Raw genomic sequence first — 15019 nt, forward strand, 5'->3', positions numbered from 1 at the left:
TCATGCTGGCCACATGACCTGGAAGCTATACGCCGGCTCTCTCGGCCAATAATGCGAGATGAGCGCCGCAACCCCAGAGTCGGTCACGACTGGACCTAATGGTCAGGGGTCCCTTTACCTTTACCTTTAAATACTTCAAGTAGAATGTTTACCTTATTTTACCTTTATAAATTATTATAAAAAAAATATTGTTACTTTTATTTATTTAATTACTTTCATTTAATTATATTTATTTATTTAATTATGAATTATAAATTTTATTTATTTAATTATAAAGTTTATGTTCTTACCTTAAGAGAAAACTCCCTGCAAAACCTGAAAAGTCTAAATTAATGCTACTGGGATATAGTTCTAAGAAGTCTTTCTGCAGATAAGACTGTCGGGCAATGGTGGAGGAATGGATAGCTACCTTCTCTATTTGTTTGAGTGAAGGAAGTGAGCGCATCATGTGTGGGATGAATGCCACCTCCTTCCATTCCCATTAACATATGCACCAAAACATCCAATCTAAGTCCACAGGGGAGAATAGCTAGATATTAAACTTACTCAGACATATCCCAATCCTGCTGGAACCCATTAGCAGGTAATTATGGACTCTGAATTCCCATAAAATACATAACGTAATATGGAGTCTAATATGCTTCATTCATACTGTCCTTTTGTATTTTTGATATGTTTTATGATTTGTGCTATTGTGCGTGTTGATGCTGGTCTGCAACCATATTAATAAATTCATTCATTCATAATATGCTTCGTGCTTTAGGCAGCTTATATTCCATTTTGTGTGAAGATGCCCAGACTTTCTCACAGCTCCTAACTCAAGTGCCTTGGAAAACAGCACCGGCTCACTCTGATCTCTGCTGCTGGCAGATGCCAAGGAAATCACAAGACCCATTTTTTTTTTCATTTCCTAAGGGAAGCACTTGATGACTACTGGCAGACTTCTTCATTCTCCTCATTAGGTCTTTGAATAAACTAAACTGCTTTTGATAAGTATACCTGCTAGGCTAGCAGTTCCAGATCTTACAATCTTGGAATCCCATCATGGAATCCTGGGGTCACTCGGAAACAGCTGGGCAGCAGCTAACATTGTGAAATATACTCGGAGTCGAGAGTGAATTTCATGCTCTTTATTCAGCTCGCAGTCATCAAGGAGAAGAAGAGAAGAATGCCCTTTTCCCAAACCCATCTGCTGATATACATTATTTATACAATGGGCTTTGCCTGATTGGCTACTTCAGGGCTACACCTGTGGGCCAATCAGTTTGCGGATTGACTTCTGCCAGCAGCCTGATTGGCTGCTCCTGCAGGCCAATCAGGTTGCAGATTCACTTCTGCCAGCCGCCTGATTGGCTGCTCCTGCAGGCCAATCAGGTTGCGGATTCACTTCCACCTGGAGTTGGATTGGGTGGCTCCTGCGGACCAATCAGACTGCTGATTCTGGATCCTATTGTTCTATGATTCAGCTCAGTACATAACACATTGCTAGTCATGTAAACGGCCGTGGCACCAAGGGGCTCTGACGTAACGCAGGAAGGGAGAGGGCTCTTTTGCTCACGTGCTGCTTGCTGGTTTCCCACAATCCTCTGGGTGGCCATTGTGAGAACAGGATGCTGGGCTAGGTGGGCCATTGCCTCGATCCAGCAAGCTCTACTTCTGCTTTCATGTTTATGTTCTTACCTTGTGAGAAAATTCCCTGCAAAACCTGACTATGCTACCTGGAAACGTGGCAATGGCATGAAACCGAAGGAAGGAAAAGTATTGTGAGCAAGAATCAGCAGGGGGAGCTAGAGGAGAAAGTGATGGTGTTGCATCAAGCACACTTTCTAGTACATTTCCACGTCACTTTTCTTATTTTAAAAAGTTCAATTTTGTGGAGAAGTGGGTTGCCTGTTCAGGAGCTCCAAATCAACTGAATTTGCCAGTGTGTGACTGAGTCCCACCCCCAAATAGCAACAGTCTGGAAGCACCCAACATTTATCCTCCCCAAATATCCTTAGTCTCTGAATCCTACCACTCCAAAAGCCAAAACATTGCAACTTTAAAGTAACCATTATATATGAAAACATCGTCAGACAAGAATTTTCCACTCCCCTATTTTCCGCCTCCTGAAGTTGGCACACTTTGGATATGGTGACCGACCGTTCCAGTGATGCCACAGGGGCTTATCTCTGTTGCCCTGTTGCGATGATAGTACGCAAAGCCTGCAGCTTACACAGGGTTTACATTCCAGGGATCGTGCCTAAAGGCAAAATTGCGTAAAGTCAAAACCCATTGGGTTCAATGGCAGGGAGGATTGCCAAAGCTATTATTCCTGGATGCTCCACTCCCTTTTATTTATTTGTTTGTTGCCACATGCTTAAAGCTCAGTGCGCACACACGTTGCATAAGTTGCAGGCTTACTGTATAAGATTGCTATGTCAGTTAGGAAATGCTTTTTTTTAAAAAAAAAAAACCCTGACTGATCCTATTTCTCATTTCTATCCAAACAGTTGCACCCACATTCTCAACATGCTCCTATTCCGGACCTACCTTTGTTTCCCAGGGCCCGAGGCAAAGCATACCATGGCTGACTCATTTCTTCTGAACAGCATCCATCTGCTTTATCCCAACCCATGATTTCCTTTTTAGGTTAGTTTCCCCTATTATGTAAAAAAAGAGGAACTAAGAGCTTTTCATTTCATGTTTGTTCGCTGCTTTTCCAAAAGGAAGCCCAAGGCCTCCAGCAATAACATAACAAAAACAAATGTCAAAAACAAACCAAAGAATATGAAAAATTATCTAATAAATTATCTAACAACTTTTGAAGGTGATCAGGTTGAAACAGGCCCCTACCACTAGCTGCTACTAATCTGGTTGCAGCAAAGGCAAACTAACTGTTCACCAGCGCCATATCTTCTGTAACGATTTGTTTCCAAACTCCGTCAGCCTGCATATGGATGACCAGGACTAGAAACTTGTGTGAAACCTATGTAAGGAAAGGTCTCTACCAATGACAAAGCTCCCTGTTCCTCTTGGAAAAACAACAAGGGGGGATATAGACTTCACACATTCTTCCAATGCTTCTCCCAAAATAAAATAAAAAAGGCTGCTACACAGTGGCAAGCTGGGGTGGATTTGGTTAGAGTTCAGCACATAACCTTAAAAGTTAGCATCCATTGTGGATTTTGAACAGGGATGCATAAGCATCTCTCCAATGACTCAAAAAGAGTCTTGATCCTTTGGTACGCTCCAGCCACATTATACACCTTCACCTGCCAGCTCCTTCCGCAGCCCCTGCACGATCGCAGTGAGATAGGTCACTGAAGCACCCAGACACAAGAGAAGGAACAGACACTACATATCCTAGCTCTGGCTTCCTCAAACTCGGCCCTCCAGATGTTTTGAGGCTACAATTCCCATCATCCCTGACCACTGGTCCTGCTAGCTAGGGATCATGGGAGTTGTAGGCCAAAAACATCTGGAGGGCCGAGTTTGAGGAAGCCTGGTCTATGTTATTATTTTTTTACCATACTTTTAATGTAACAGTGTTTAGCCCAAATGACTACTCCTGGATCTTGAGCAGGCTCCCCATATTGCTCTGAATCCATGACTGGTATCTGATTCATAATTTATACTAGAAGCAACCTGAAAATTTATTTTAGAGATTAAATTTGCTTGTCAGGAAAACTCTAGTCCAGGCACATGTACAGAATTGTAAAACCTGACAGTAAAATATCATTTCCGCATCACAGTAAAATGTAGCTACATTCCTCATCCTCAGCCTGCAGGCAAAAGAAATCCATAATGCAGGTATCAGATGATCAACAAAAGTGTAGATCATCTTAAAGCTCCTTTAACCTTCTGAATCCTGTCATCAGACCCTGAGGAATCGTCAAGTCTAATCTGGCATTTTCATTCCAGCCTCACTTAAGTCAAATTCAAGAATCTAGAGAGCCAAGTTGCACAGTAGCTAAGAAAGAAAGTGAAGTCCCCGGTCCGAATCTTGCTTCTGCCACGAAGTGAGTGTGTGTGTTTGTCCTAAGGCAGCCAATTCTGCCTCATCCTGCCTCTTCTACAGTATCTGCATTATGGAAATAATAATTCTGACCTACTTTCCACAGCAGATGAAATGGATGCAACAAGGAAATGAATATGAAGCAATCTGGACATTCTAAAGTACTATGTAAATAAATGCTATGAAATTAAAGAAACAAATGGGGGGTGAGCGAAGGGTCCATTTGAGCAACAACCAGAAAATCAGGATAGATCTAGAATAGATCAGAATAGATCTAGGCATGATAGATGTGGACATGTTTGCTTATTCACATTTCTGCTCCATTCTCATGGTATTCCCATCACCTGTATTCCCCTTTTGTTTGTTTTAATTAGAAACTCCCTTACCCCTTGCTTTATATACATGAACAGAGCAGACATGTGGGCACAACAAATGCAACTGCCCTGGGGCCACATCTAGAATGGTTCTCCAACAGCAGCTAGTCTCCTTTGATCCACAAAGGCCCCACCAGACATCACACACAACCACAAGAGCCTTTACAAGTCTCCTGTAGTTCCTCACACTTTCAAGGATCACACTAAACGAATCCATATTATTCATTCTTTTAAACAACCTAGCAGGGAAGGTTAAGCTGAGTGTCTTGCTCAAGATATGTATGTAAGTAAGATGTGTTCTTTTGTCTACACAAAGGATGCCTAAACCATTTTATTCAGAACAAACTCTAATTCACATTAGGCATGAGAAATGGCCACCAGAATTCCAAGTGCCTCGGGCCATAAAGCTCCAAAACTGTGTATGAAGAAACCTAGACTGGGATTACTTCAGACTCTGGTGAGATGCACTACATAAAACACAGACTGCATTCCCTTAGCATTACAGTGAGCATCAGCCCCAGGCAGCTTTTTTAATCTGGTCCGCTCCCACAGACTTTATTCACTATGGGCTCTTCATTGTTGTTGTTTAGTCGTTTAGTCATGTCAGACTCTTCATGACCCCATGGACCAGAGCACGCCAGGCACTCCTGTCTTCCACTGCCTCCCGCAGTTTGGTCAGACTCACTTTGGTAGCTTCGAGAACACTGTCGAACCACCTCGTCCTCTGTCATCCACTTCTCCTAGTGCCCTCAATCTTTCCCAGCATCAGGGTCTTTTCCAGGGAGTCTTCTCTTCTCATGAGGTGGCCAAAGTATTGGAGCCTCAGCTTCACAATCTGTCCTTCCAGTGAGCACTCAGGGCTGATTTTCTTAAGAATGGATAGGTTTGATCTTCTTGCAGTCCATGGGACTCTCAAGAGTCTCCCCCAGCACCAGAATTCAAAAGCATCAATTCTTCGGTGATCAGCCTTCTTTATAGTCCATACTATAAACCATAGCTTTAACTATACGGACCTTTGTGGCAAGGTGATGTCTCTGCTTTTTAAGATGCTGTCTAGGTTTGTCATTGCTTTTCTCCCAAGAAGCAGGCGTCTTTTAATTTCGTGGCTGCTGTCACTGTCTGCAGTGATCATGGAACCCAAGGAAGTAAAATCTCTCACTGCCTCCATTTCTTCCCCTTCTATTTGCCAGGAGGTGACGGGACCGGTGGCCATGATCTTGGTTTTTTTGATGTTGAGCTTCAGACCATATTTTGCGCTCTCCTTTTTCACTCTCATTCAAAGGTTCTTTAATTTCTCCTCACTTTCTGCCATTAAGGTTGTGTCATCAGCATATCTGAGGTTGTTGATATTTCTTCCAGCAAACTTAATTCTGGCTTGGGATTCATCCAGTCCAGCCTTTTGCATGATGAATTCTGCATATAAGTTAAATAAGCAGGGAGACAATATACAGCTTTGTCGTACTCCTTTCCCAATTTTGAACCAATCAGTTATTCCATATCCAGTTCTAACTGTAGCTTCTTGTCCCACATAGCGATTTCTCAGGAGACAGATGAGGTGATCAGGCACTCCCATTTCTTTAAGAACTTGCCATAGTTTGCTGTGGTCGACACAGTCAAATGCTTTTGCGTAGTCAATGAAGCAGAAGTAGATGTTTTTCTAGAATTCTCTAGTTTTCTCCATAATCCAGCGCATGTTTGCAATTTGGTCTCTGGTTCCTCTGTCCCTTTGAAATCCAGCTTGCACTTCTGGGAGTTCTCAGTCCACATACTGTTTAAGCCTGCCTTGTAGAATTTTAAGCATAACCTTGCTAGTGTGTGAAATGAGCGCAATTGTGTGATAGTTGGAGCATTCTTTGGCACTGCCCTTCTTTGGGATTGGGATGTAGACTGATCTTCTCCAATCCTCTGGCCACTGCCGAGTTTTCCAAACTTGCTGGCATATTGAGTGTAGCACCTTGACAGCATCATCTTTTAAAATTTTAAATAGTTCAGCTAGAATATCATCACTTCATTCTTACACTCTAAAAGATGCTCTGTCTTTTGCAGAAGAGACACTTGCAGTCCTTCCGGAACCATGAACTATATCTCATATACCCTGTTTCTCATATTTTAAGGCATCCCCATAAAATAAGCCATAGCAGGATTTTTAAGCATTCAAGGAATATAAGCCATACCCCGAAAATAAGACATAGTGATAGGAGCAGCAGCAATGCCGGCCGCGGCAGGAGGAGGAGGAAAAAAATAAGACATCCCTTGAAAATAAGACATAGTGTGTTTTTTTGAGGAAAAAATAAATATAAGACATGTCTTATAATATGAGAAACACGGTATCTGATACAGTAAACTCTGCATATATGTTGCCAGTGTAGTTTTTCTAGGGGAAAAAGGCAGGACCAGTGGTCAGGGATGATGGGAGTTGTAGTCCAACAACAGCTGGAGACCCTAGTTTGAGAAACACGAGGCGATCCTAGGGGGTCCCTTTTATTCCCCAGGGGAAAGGAAGGACTCCCATGACTGGCACATCTGGGTTCCACAGGAAGAGGAGGGGCAACCATGCGTGGTGGCACTGAGGGGAGGAGGACAGTACTGGAGGACCCCTGCCTTTCTCTTGATGGTGCCACCATTTATAATTCCTTGATGCGCACCATCTTCCCCCACAGACAGGAGGCCAATGCACAGGTGTGACTGGTGCCTCCTACCCACACTGCAATGCATACCTGCCAGAAGCTGCTCCCCACCCTGTCCTAAGGGAGCAGCCAATCGTTGTCAGGTCTTTGCTGAGCTGACCCAGCCAATAGGAGCATGACTTCAGAAGGCACGAAGGGCAGGGGAGCCAGAAGGAGGGTTCCACCCACCTGACAGTGCCCTGGCACAGCTGCTCATTGAGGGAGTGCACAAGCTGATGGACGGTGCTTGCCAGCCAATGAGAAGGGTGCCCTAGTGCCAGCCCAGTAGAGCTTCCTTTGTTCTGCCTCCCTGGATGTGACCCAAAAAGGTCTCGGTATTGAGTTCCAGCACATTCTGCCAGAAAAAAAAGCACGGGATGTGCTAAGCAACATTTTTCCTAAATTGCACCATCCATCCATGTGGTGAGAGGTCTCATGAGCATGGAGGAACCGTAGGTTTACAGAAGTACAGTCGTACCTCGGAAGTTGAACGGAATCTGTTCCAGAAGTCTGTTCAACTTCCAAAACTTTCGACAACCAAGGCACAGCTTTCGGTTGGCTGCAGGAAGCTCCTGCAGCCAATCGGAGGCCGCAGAAGTCGCGTCAGACTTTGGGTTCCAAAAAGCGTTCACAAACCGGAACACTCACGTTTGCGGTTTGCGGCATTTGGGAGCCAAAACATTCGAGTCACAAGGCTCCTTAGGGGACAACACTCTAAAGGGTGGGAGACGGGGAGGAGAAACAGCTCAATGAAAAATTAGGAAAAGGTCTCCTGGAGACAAATAGAGACAAATAGGACATGGTTCAGCTGCTAGGACCATTCCTGGCCGCAGTAGTTCATGCCTTGGTTATTTCAAGTCTGGATACTACAAGGCGCTCGTCTATGTAAGGCTTCCCTTGCACTTGATCCAGAAGCTGCTGTTGGTTAGAATGCTGCAGCATGATTGCTGACAGGAGCGAGGCATGGTTAGCATCTAAAACCTGTGCTCACAGATCTACAGTGATTGCTAATTTGCTACTGGGGTGAGTTCAAGGTGTTAATATTAGCATAAAAAGCCCTTAACAACTTGGGACCAGGGACTCAGTTATTCGGCTGCAAATAAAACGTTTTAAGTGTGTTTTAAGTCCAATATACAATGTGGCACTAGATGGCAATAGTGAGCCTTATGGAAAATTCAATGTATTTTTTTAAAAGCTTTTTTTAAAAAGCATTTTCAGAACGTTTTTTATTTGTGTGTAGATTCCACCCAGTTCACCTTCGAGATTGCCTTACTCGGCATGTGCTCACTCGTCCGCTTCAGTCCGGGGAACTAGCACTAGTGCAGGTGCCAAATAATACCTGTTCCGCATTTGTAAGAACTTGACCTTTAGTGTGGCAGCACCCCAAACTTTGGAACTCCCTGCCTATTGAGATTAGGCACTGTACCCTTTTCGGTTCCTGCTTAAAACATTCTTGTTTAGACAAGCCTATCCAGGTCCTTATAAAGTTGAGGTGATTTTAATCTACTTTAGTATTTTAGGTTTTCTCTGTTTTAAAGTCCTGTTGTGATTTTTCCCCCTTGATTTTCTTCTTTTATCTTTTTGTAAACTGCTTTGAGGGGTATGTGTTCTTTACAATCAAGCGGTGTATACATTTTATGAAATAAATAAACTATTGTTAGTATGTCAGAAAGAATCACGGCCGATGAACTGCAGATTGGATATAGGGCAGTGGTAAGAGGGCTGGCCCAGAACCTGGAAGACCAGGATTCAAACCCCCACTCAGCTCACCAGCAGGCAGCACTGTTAGTGTCTGAAACCATTGAGTTCTTTCACCAAGGAACTTGCCATCTAAATTCTGAGAAGGGTAGAAAGGAAAAGGAGATAAGAAGAAGAAGAAGAAGAAGAAGAAGAAGAAGAAGAAGAAGAAGAAGAAGAAGAAGAAGAAGAAGAAGAAGAAGAAGAGGAGGAGGAGGAGGAGGAGGAGGAGGAGGAGGAGGAGGAGGAGGAGGAGGAGGAGGAGGAGGAGGAGGAGGAGGAGGAGGAGGAGGAGGAGGAGGAGGAGGAGGAGGAGGAGGAGTTTGGATTTGATATCCCGCTTTATCACTACCCTAAGGAGTCTCAAAGCGGCTGACATTCTCCTTTCCCCTCCTCCCCCACAACAGGCACCCTGTGAGGTGAGTGGGGCTGAGAGACTTCAGAGAAATGTGACTAGCCCAAGGTTACCCAGCAGCTGCATGTGGAGGAGCGGAGACGCAAACCCGGTTCCCCAGATTACGAGTCTGCCGCTCTTAACCACTACACCACACTGGCTCTCAGATGCAAGTGTAAGCCTGATCTACCTCGCAGGGTTGTTAGGATATTTGAGATGGGGAGAACTATGTAAACCACTTTCAGCTCCTTGGAGAAAAAGGTGGAGTATGAATGATGGTGATGATAATTTTAACAGCAAAGGATGGATGTGAGCAAAGGTAGCAATGTCCACTCATCCTAAAACAGCCATGACCAGCCTTTCAGTTGTACCTTTCTCCCTCTCCCCCTCTCTCTCTCTCTCTCTCACACACACACACACACACACACTATACTACTACTACTATTGTTCTTGTTGTTATTAGTATTATTAGTTATATTTGTTATCTGCCCTTCATAAGCTATAGAGAAAAAAAATACAATACAAATAGATACAAACAAAAGCCCCACTCCAATATACAACTCTTATCAAAAAAAGCCCCCAGGCATTAGTTACAGGTAGGTAGCTGTGCTGGCCTCACTGGAAGGACAGGTCGTGAAGCTGAGGCTCCAATACTTTAGCCACCTCATGAGAAGAGAAGACTCCCTGGAAAAGACCCTGGTGTTGGGAAAGATTGAGGGCACAAGGAGAAGGGGACGACAGAGGACAAGATGGTTGGACAGTGTTCTTGAAGCTACCAACATGAGTTGGACCAAACTGCGGGAGGCAGTGGAAGACAGGAGTGCCTGGTGTGCTATGGTCCATGGGGTCACGAAGAGTCGGACACGACTAAATGACTAAACAACAACAACAGCTGTGTTGGTCTGAGGCACTGGCAGCAATAGGTAGTTTAACTGTGCAAGGCCCAGGGAAAGAAGTGTGTCTTCAATAACTGCCTGAAGCTGTGAAGATGTGGCAGCTGGTGCCTCTCCACAGGGAGGGAGTTCTCCCGCTGAGGAGGAGCATCACAGAGGTTCTCTCCTGGGCACCTCTCAGCACCTCCAAGGCAGTTAGCACCATAACAGGAGTCTCTCCTGCAGATCATAACATCCTGACGGGCAACGGAGGGGGGGGGAGGCACTCTTGCAGATATTTTCTCTTGCTTTTTTAAAAAAAACAAAAAATGGTAGCATTGCAAGCACATTGAGCATTATGTCTGGCGTTTTGTTAGAATCTAGGAGGACTGTAATTTACAAGCACTGTCCATTAAAATAAACCATTTCATCACACAAAATGCAACAGATCTATTTAAACAAAAATACAATACAGTGGTACCTCTGGATGTGAACGGGATCCGTTCCGGAGCCCCGTTCGCAACCTGAGCAGTGTGCAACCTGAAGTGCCGAATCTGCACATGCTCGTCACACGATTCGGCACTTCTGCGTATGCGCGTGGTGTCATTTGGCACTTCTGCGCATGCGCAAATTGCCGAACTCGGAAGTAACCCATTCCGGTACTTCCGGGTTCGGCTCTGTCAAGGCTTGTGTGTGGCTACTCTTGAGTAAAGACGCCAAAGTCTGTCCTGTCTTTAACAGGTTTATTGTGCATAGTATTTACAGTGCAGAGATGCCAAGAAACTCGCAGAATCCAGGAGTGGACATTTCCTGTTATGTGACCAGCATAAGAGGTTGGGCACCCCAAAATGCCGACTCCCCTCCTTACGCTTAGTACCATGCTTTAAATGGGGCGACGGAAGTGGCTGCCTCGTTTCCTCAGCCCGTTGGCCAGGGCAGTGCCAGGGCTCCGCAGTATCTCTGAGCCCTCTCTCCTCCACCCCCCTGACTTCCTCCTCCCCCTCCCCTGACCTCCTGCTGCTGCTCTCACTGCTCTCGCTGGGCGATGTGCTGGTCAGCAGGAGAGGTGGAGGCTCCCTGTATGGAGGTCCCCTGACAGGTGCGTTCGTATCCCGTGATGTACGTGACCCGCAGTGACCGTAACCAGAGGTATGACTGTAATCTCAACAATATGGGAGCTAGAGCACTCTAAGTACAGGTATTTGCTTAGATTAAGAAATGCCACTTCTAACACATTTCACTATTTCCTCCCTTCAAAAGTATTTGAGTGATTATTACCAGCTCTTGTCTCTCGGTTGGCTCATTTCCTTATTGGCTGCACCCTTACAGATACTGATTTATTCATTTTTAATTTGCCTGTGCGTGCACAGGTAGACACCCTTCCTTTTTTTGCTTGTTCAAAAAATGCATCAGTGCCTTCAACTTACCCAGGCATGATGGTTTCCCTGGAAAATAAAGGCCCCTGACCATCAGGTCCAGTCGTGTCCGACTCTGGGGTTGCGGCGCTCATCTCACTCTATAGGCCAAGGGAGCCGCGTTTGTCCGCAGACAGCGCCGTTTACCTTCCCGCCGGAGTGGTCCCTATTTATCTACTTGCACTTTGAAAATATTTAAAGGTAAATAGGTAAAGGACCCCTGGGTGGTGAAGTCCAGTCAAACTTGACTATGGGGTGTGGCGCTCACCTGGCTTCAGGCCGAGGAAACCAGCGTTTGTCCACAGACTGCTTTCCGAGTCATGTGGCCAGCAGGACTAAACCACTTCTGGCACAACGGGACACCGTGATGGAAGCCAGAGCGCACGGAAACGCCACATAACACCACACAAGATAGATCACCACCCACAGTCTTGTTTAAACAAGGCTGTATTCTTACATTCCCACAGGCTGTGGATTTAACATACACATTCCTACAAATGTTAAATTCACATCAGAGGGAAGATGAAAAATCTGTCTGAATGAGGGTAAATAAGATATTGATCTTGCTAACAACACCCGGCAATGCTCTTTGCTTTTGGTTCAGTTTTACTAGAGTTCTCTGGATGAGGTTTAGAGGTGGACATGCTTGGGGACTAGTTTGGTGGTGACTATTTAGAACAGAGATCTTGCAGTCGTCGTGGAAAGCTCACTTAAGAACTCAGTGCGCTGTGGCAGTGAAAATAGTTCAGATTTAGGAAGTTGTTTGAAAACGATGCATCCATTGTCGCAATGTCATTATATAATCACATGGGGAAATAGTTTTGCCATCCCAATCTCTGAGCGGTGTGAGATTCCAGGGGTTCCAGGGGTTTATCCAGAGTTTGTGGCACCACACTGGCTCTAGGTCACATCACTGCCCAAACTCAACTCGGGGTTTTTTTTTCAGTTGAGGGAGGGGACCCAACTCAATTGCCGTCTCGCACCAGGCCCCTAAATCCCTCATCCCCTCACCAGGAAGCTAGTTTGGCTAGTTCCCAGAATTAGAAGGCTTGGTGAGCTTTTCACACTTGCTGGATCCAGGGTTCAGAGGGTCTCTGCCTCCTCCCCACTCCCAAACTCATAACACAATGTACAGCTTTGCTCTCAAAAAGGGTACAATAGAGCTGGAAAACAATACAAAGAAGTACTAAAATGATCAAAACTCCAGAATCCCCAGTTAGGACCATAGAATTGTAGAGTTGGAAGGGTTGGGAAACACCTTTATTAGGGGCAACCAAAATGTTCCAAAATGGGGCACATGAAAAGTTGTGGCAAACTTGAAAACAACAGGCATTTGGGACCAAAAAGGGTTAGTGGAATCAATGGAGGAAAGATCTATCAATAACTATGGAACACCTTTGTTCAGGCATCCCCAAACTTCGGGCCTCCAGATGTTTTGGACTACAATTCCCATCTTCCCCAACCACTGGTCCTGTTAGCTAGGGATCGTGGGAGTTGTAGGCCAAAACATCTGGAGGGCCGCAGTTTGGGGATGCCTGCCTTTGTTCCAAGGCACTAAACATCTAGCATTCAAATTAAAGCCAGCAGTTACGTATTAGGCTACACCAGCATTCCCATGAAATAGCATGATACTGTACAGTAATGAAACAATGTATGCGCCACTTTTAAAAAAAAGGAAGCTGCATAGCAGGAGGATGTAATTTTAAAGTTTTGTTTCAGGCATAAAAAGATCAAAAGCCTGCTTTGCTCAAAGAAGAGAACACAGGTGCCTGTCAGCCAGAAAGGAAAGCAGGCTCTGCTCCAAGTGACAGAATACTGTAAAAGATGGGAACTAAACATGTTACCTGTATAAACCACATTAGTTAATCTAGCAACATAATGCAAAGGCCAGAGCTGAAGGATATTATCCCTGAAAAGGATCAGAGAGATCTTCTGCAAACAAAAACAATAATGAAGCTTGTGGTGCCTTAAAGACGAACGCATTTATGTGGCAAGTTTTCATGGGCTGCATTCATAGAATCATAGAGTTGGAAGAGTCCAACCCCCTGCCAAGCAGGAAACACAATCAAAGCATTCTTGACACATGCCTGTCAAGCCTCTGCTTAAAGACCTCCAAAGAAGGAGACTCCACCACACTCCTTGGTAGCAAATTCCACTGCCGAACAGCTTTTACTGTCAGGAAGTTCTTCCTAATGTTTAGGTGGAATCTTCTTTCTTGAAGTTTGAATCCATTGCTCCATGTCCGCTTCTCTGGAGCAGCAGGAAACAATATTTCTCCCTCCTCTATATGACATCCTTTCATATATTTGAACATGGCTATCATATCACCCCTTAACCTTCTCTTCTCCAGACTAAACATACCCAGCTCCCTAAGCCGTTCCTCATAAGGCATCGTTTCCAGACCTTTGACCATTTTGGTTGCCCTCTTCTGGACACGTTCCAGCTTGTCAGTATCCTTCTTGAACTGTGGTGCCCAGAACTGGACACAGTACTCCAGGTGAGGTCTGAGCAGAGCAGAATACAGTGGTACTATTACTTCCCTAGATCTAGATGCTATACTCCTATTGATGCAGCCCAGAATTGCATTGGCTTTTTTAGCTGCTGCATCACACTGCTGACTCATTTCAAGTTTGTGGTCTACCAAGACTCCTAGATCCTTTTCACATGTACTGCTCTCAAGCCAGGTGTCACCCATCCTGTATTTGTGCCTTTCCTTTTTTTTTGCCCAAGTGTAGTACCTTACATTTCTCCTTGTTAAAATTCATCCCAAGCTGCCCTTCATCTAATCCAGTCACCTCTGCAGCCGATAAATGTCTGTTCTCTGCCTCCACTTTAGGCATTAGCACAGCTGTTGATCCTCTCTTTAAAAAATAAAAACCACCTCCCTTTGCTAAAGGGCATTTAGATTATTCATAATATTCTCACTCCCAGAATTCTGAAGTGCATAACATAAAATCTAGTGCTCTGGAAGTTTATTGTTTTATGAAGACCTAACCATATTGGGGCGGGGGGGCTGATAACTGGGGGGAAGTTTCATATATTTAAACACCTATTTCACACTCACAGCTGCTATGGTGTGTGTATTATTCTCTTATAGCACATGCCATTTGGCTACTATTACTGCCCTTACACGTCTCCAGCCTCAGTGAAACGAGCAGGAACGTGGGCACAAGCAACCATCTAAAGGCATCTATGCACTGGGGGAAACTGCATAGGGAGTTAAAGCAAAAGGGCTCATACAGAGGCTCACTAAGACATAACCTGATGAGAGCTTAGAAATATAAAATAGAGAGGCAGTGTGCTGTGGCAGATACAGTCTTGAACACAAAAAGAGGAAGATCCAAGTTCATTTGAGGAGCACAACCAGTTTAGTCCCACTGAGCAGGGAGCCTGGCTTGGGCACAGGGGGTACCACAACCAGTACTTTACTTCTAGAAAAAAAAAGGGCCGTCGTCACACAGGGTGCTGTTGAAATTTGAGACCCCAAGGAGCATGACGACTTCATACCCCCAGCTCAGCCATGAAGCCTACTCAGTAATCCTGGGACAGTTACTCTCTCTCAGC

The 15019-nt window shown here is 44.8% G+C and overlaps 1 protein-coding gene across 6 annotated transcripts in view; it reads right to left on the bottom strand.

Annotated features, from left to right (window-relative positions):
* Positions 1–15019, bottom strand: part of NRG2 (neuregulin 2) — a 117362-nt gene that overhangs the window by 79778 nt on the left and 22565 nt on the right. The window contains exon 1 of one of the 6 annotated variants that reach the window (XM_088674998.1): positions 2533–2649. The exons of 4 other annotated variants lie outside the window; for them this stretch is intronic. In XM_088674998.1, coding sequence (XP_088531124.1) covers positions 2533–2617 — 85 coding nt within the window. In that variant the 5' untranslated portion in view covers positions 2618–2649. Of the gene's footprint in view, positions 1–2532; positions 2650–15019 lie in introns of those variants that run through there. One more of the 6 variants, XM_088675003.1, reaches the window with a different exon arrangement.

This window comes from Zootoca vivipara, chromosome 8, assembly GCF_965207765.1.
Source record: "Zootoca vivipara chromosome 8, rZooViv2.hap1.1, whole genome shotgun sequence".
Taxonomy (NCBI): Eukaryota; Metazoa; Chordata; class Lepidosauria; order Squamata; family Lacertidae; genus Zootoca; species Zootoca vivipara.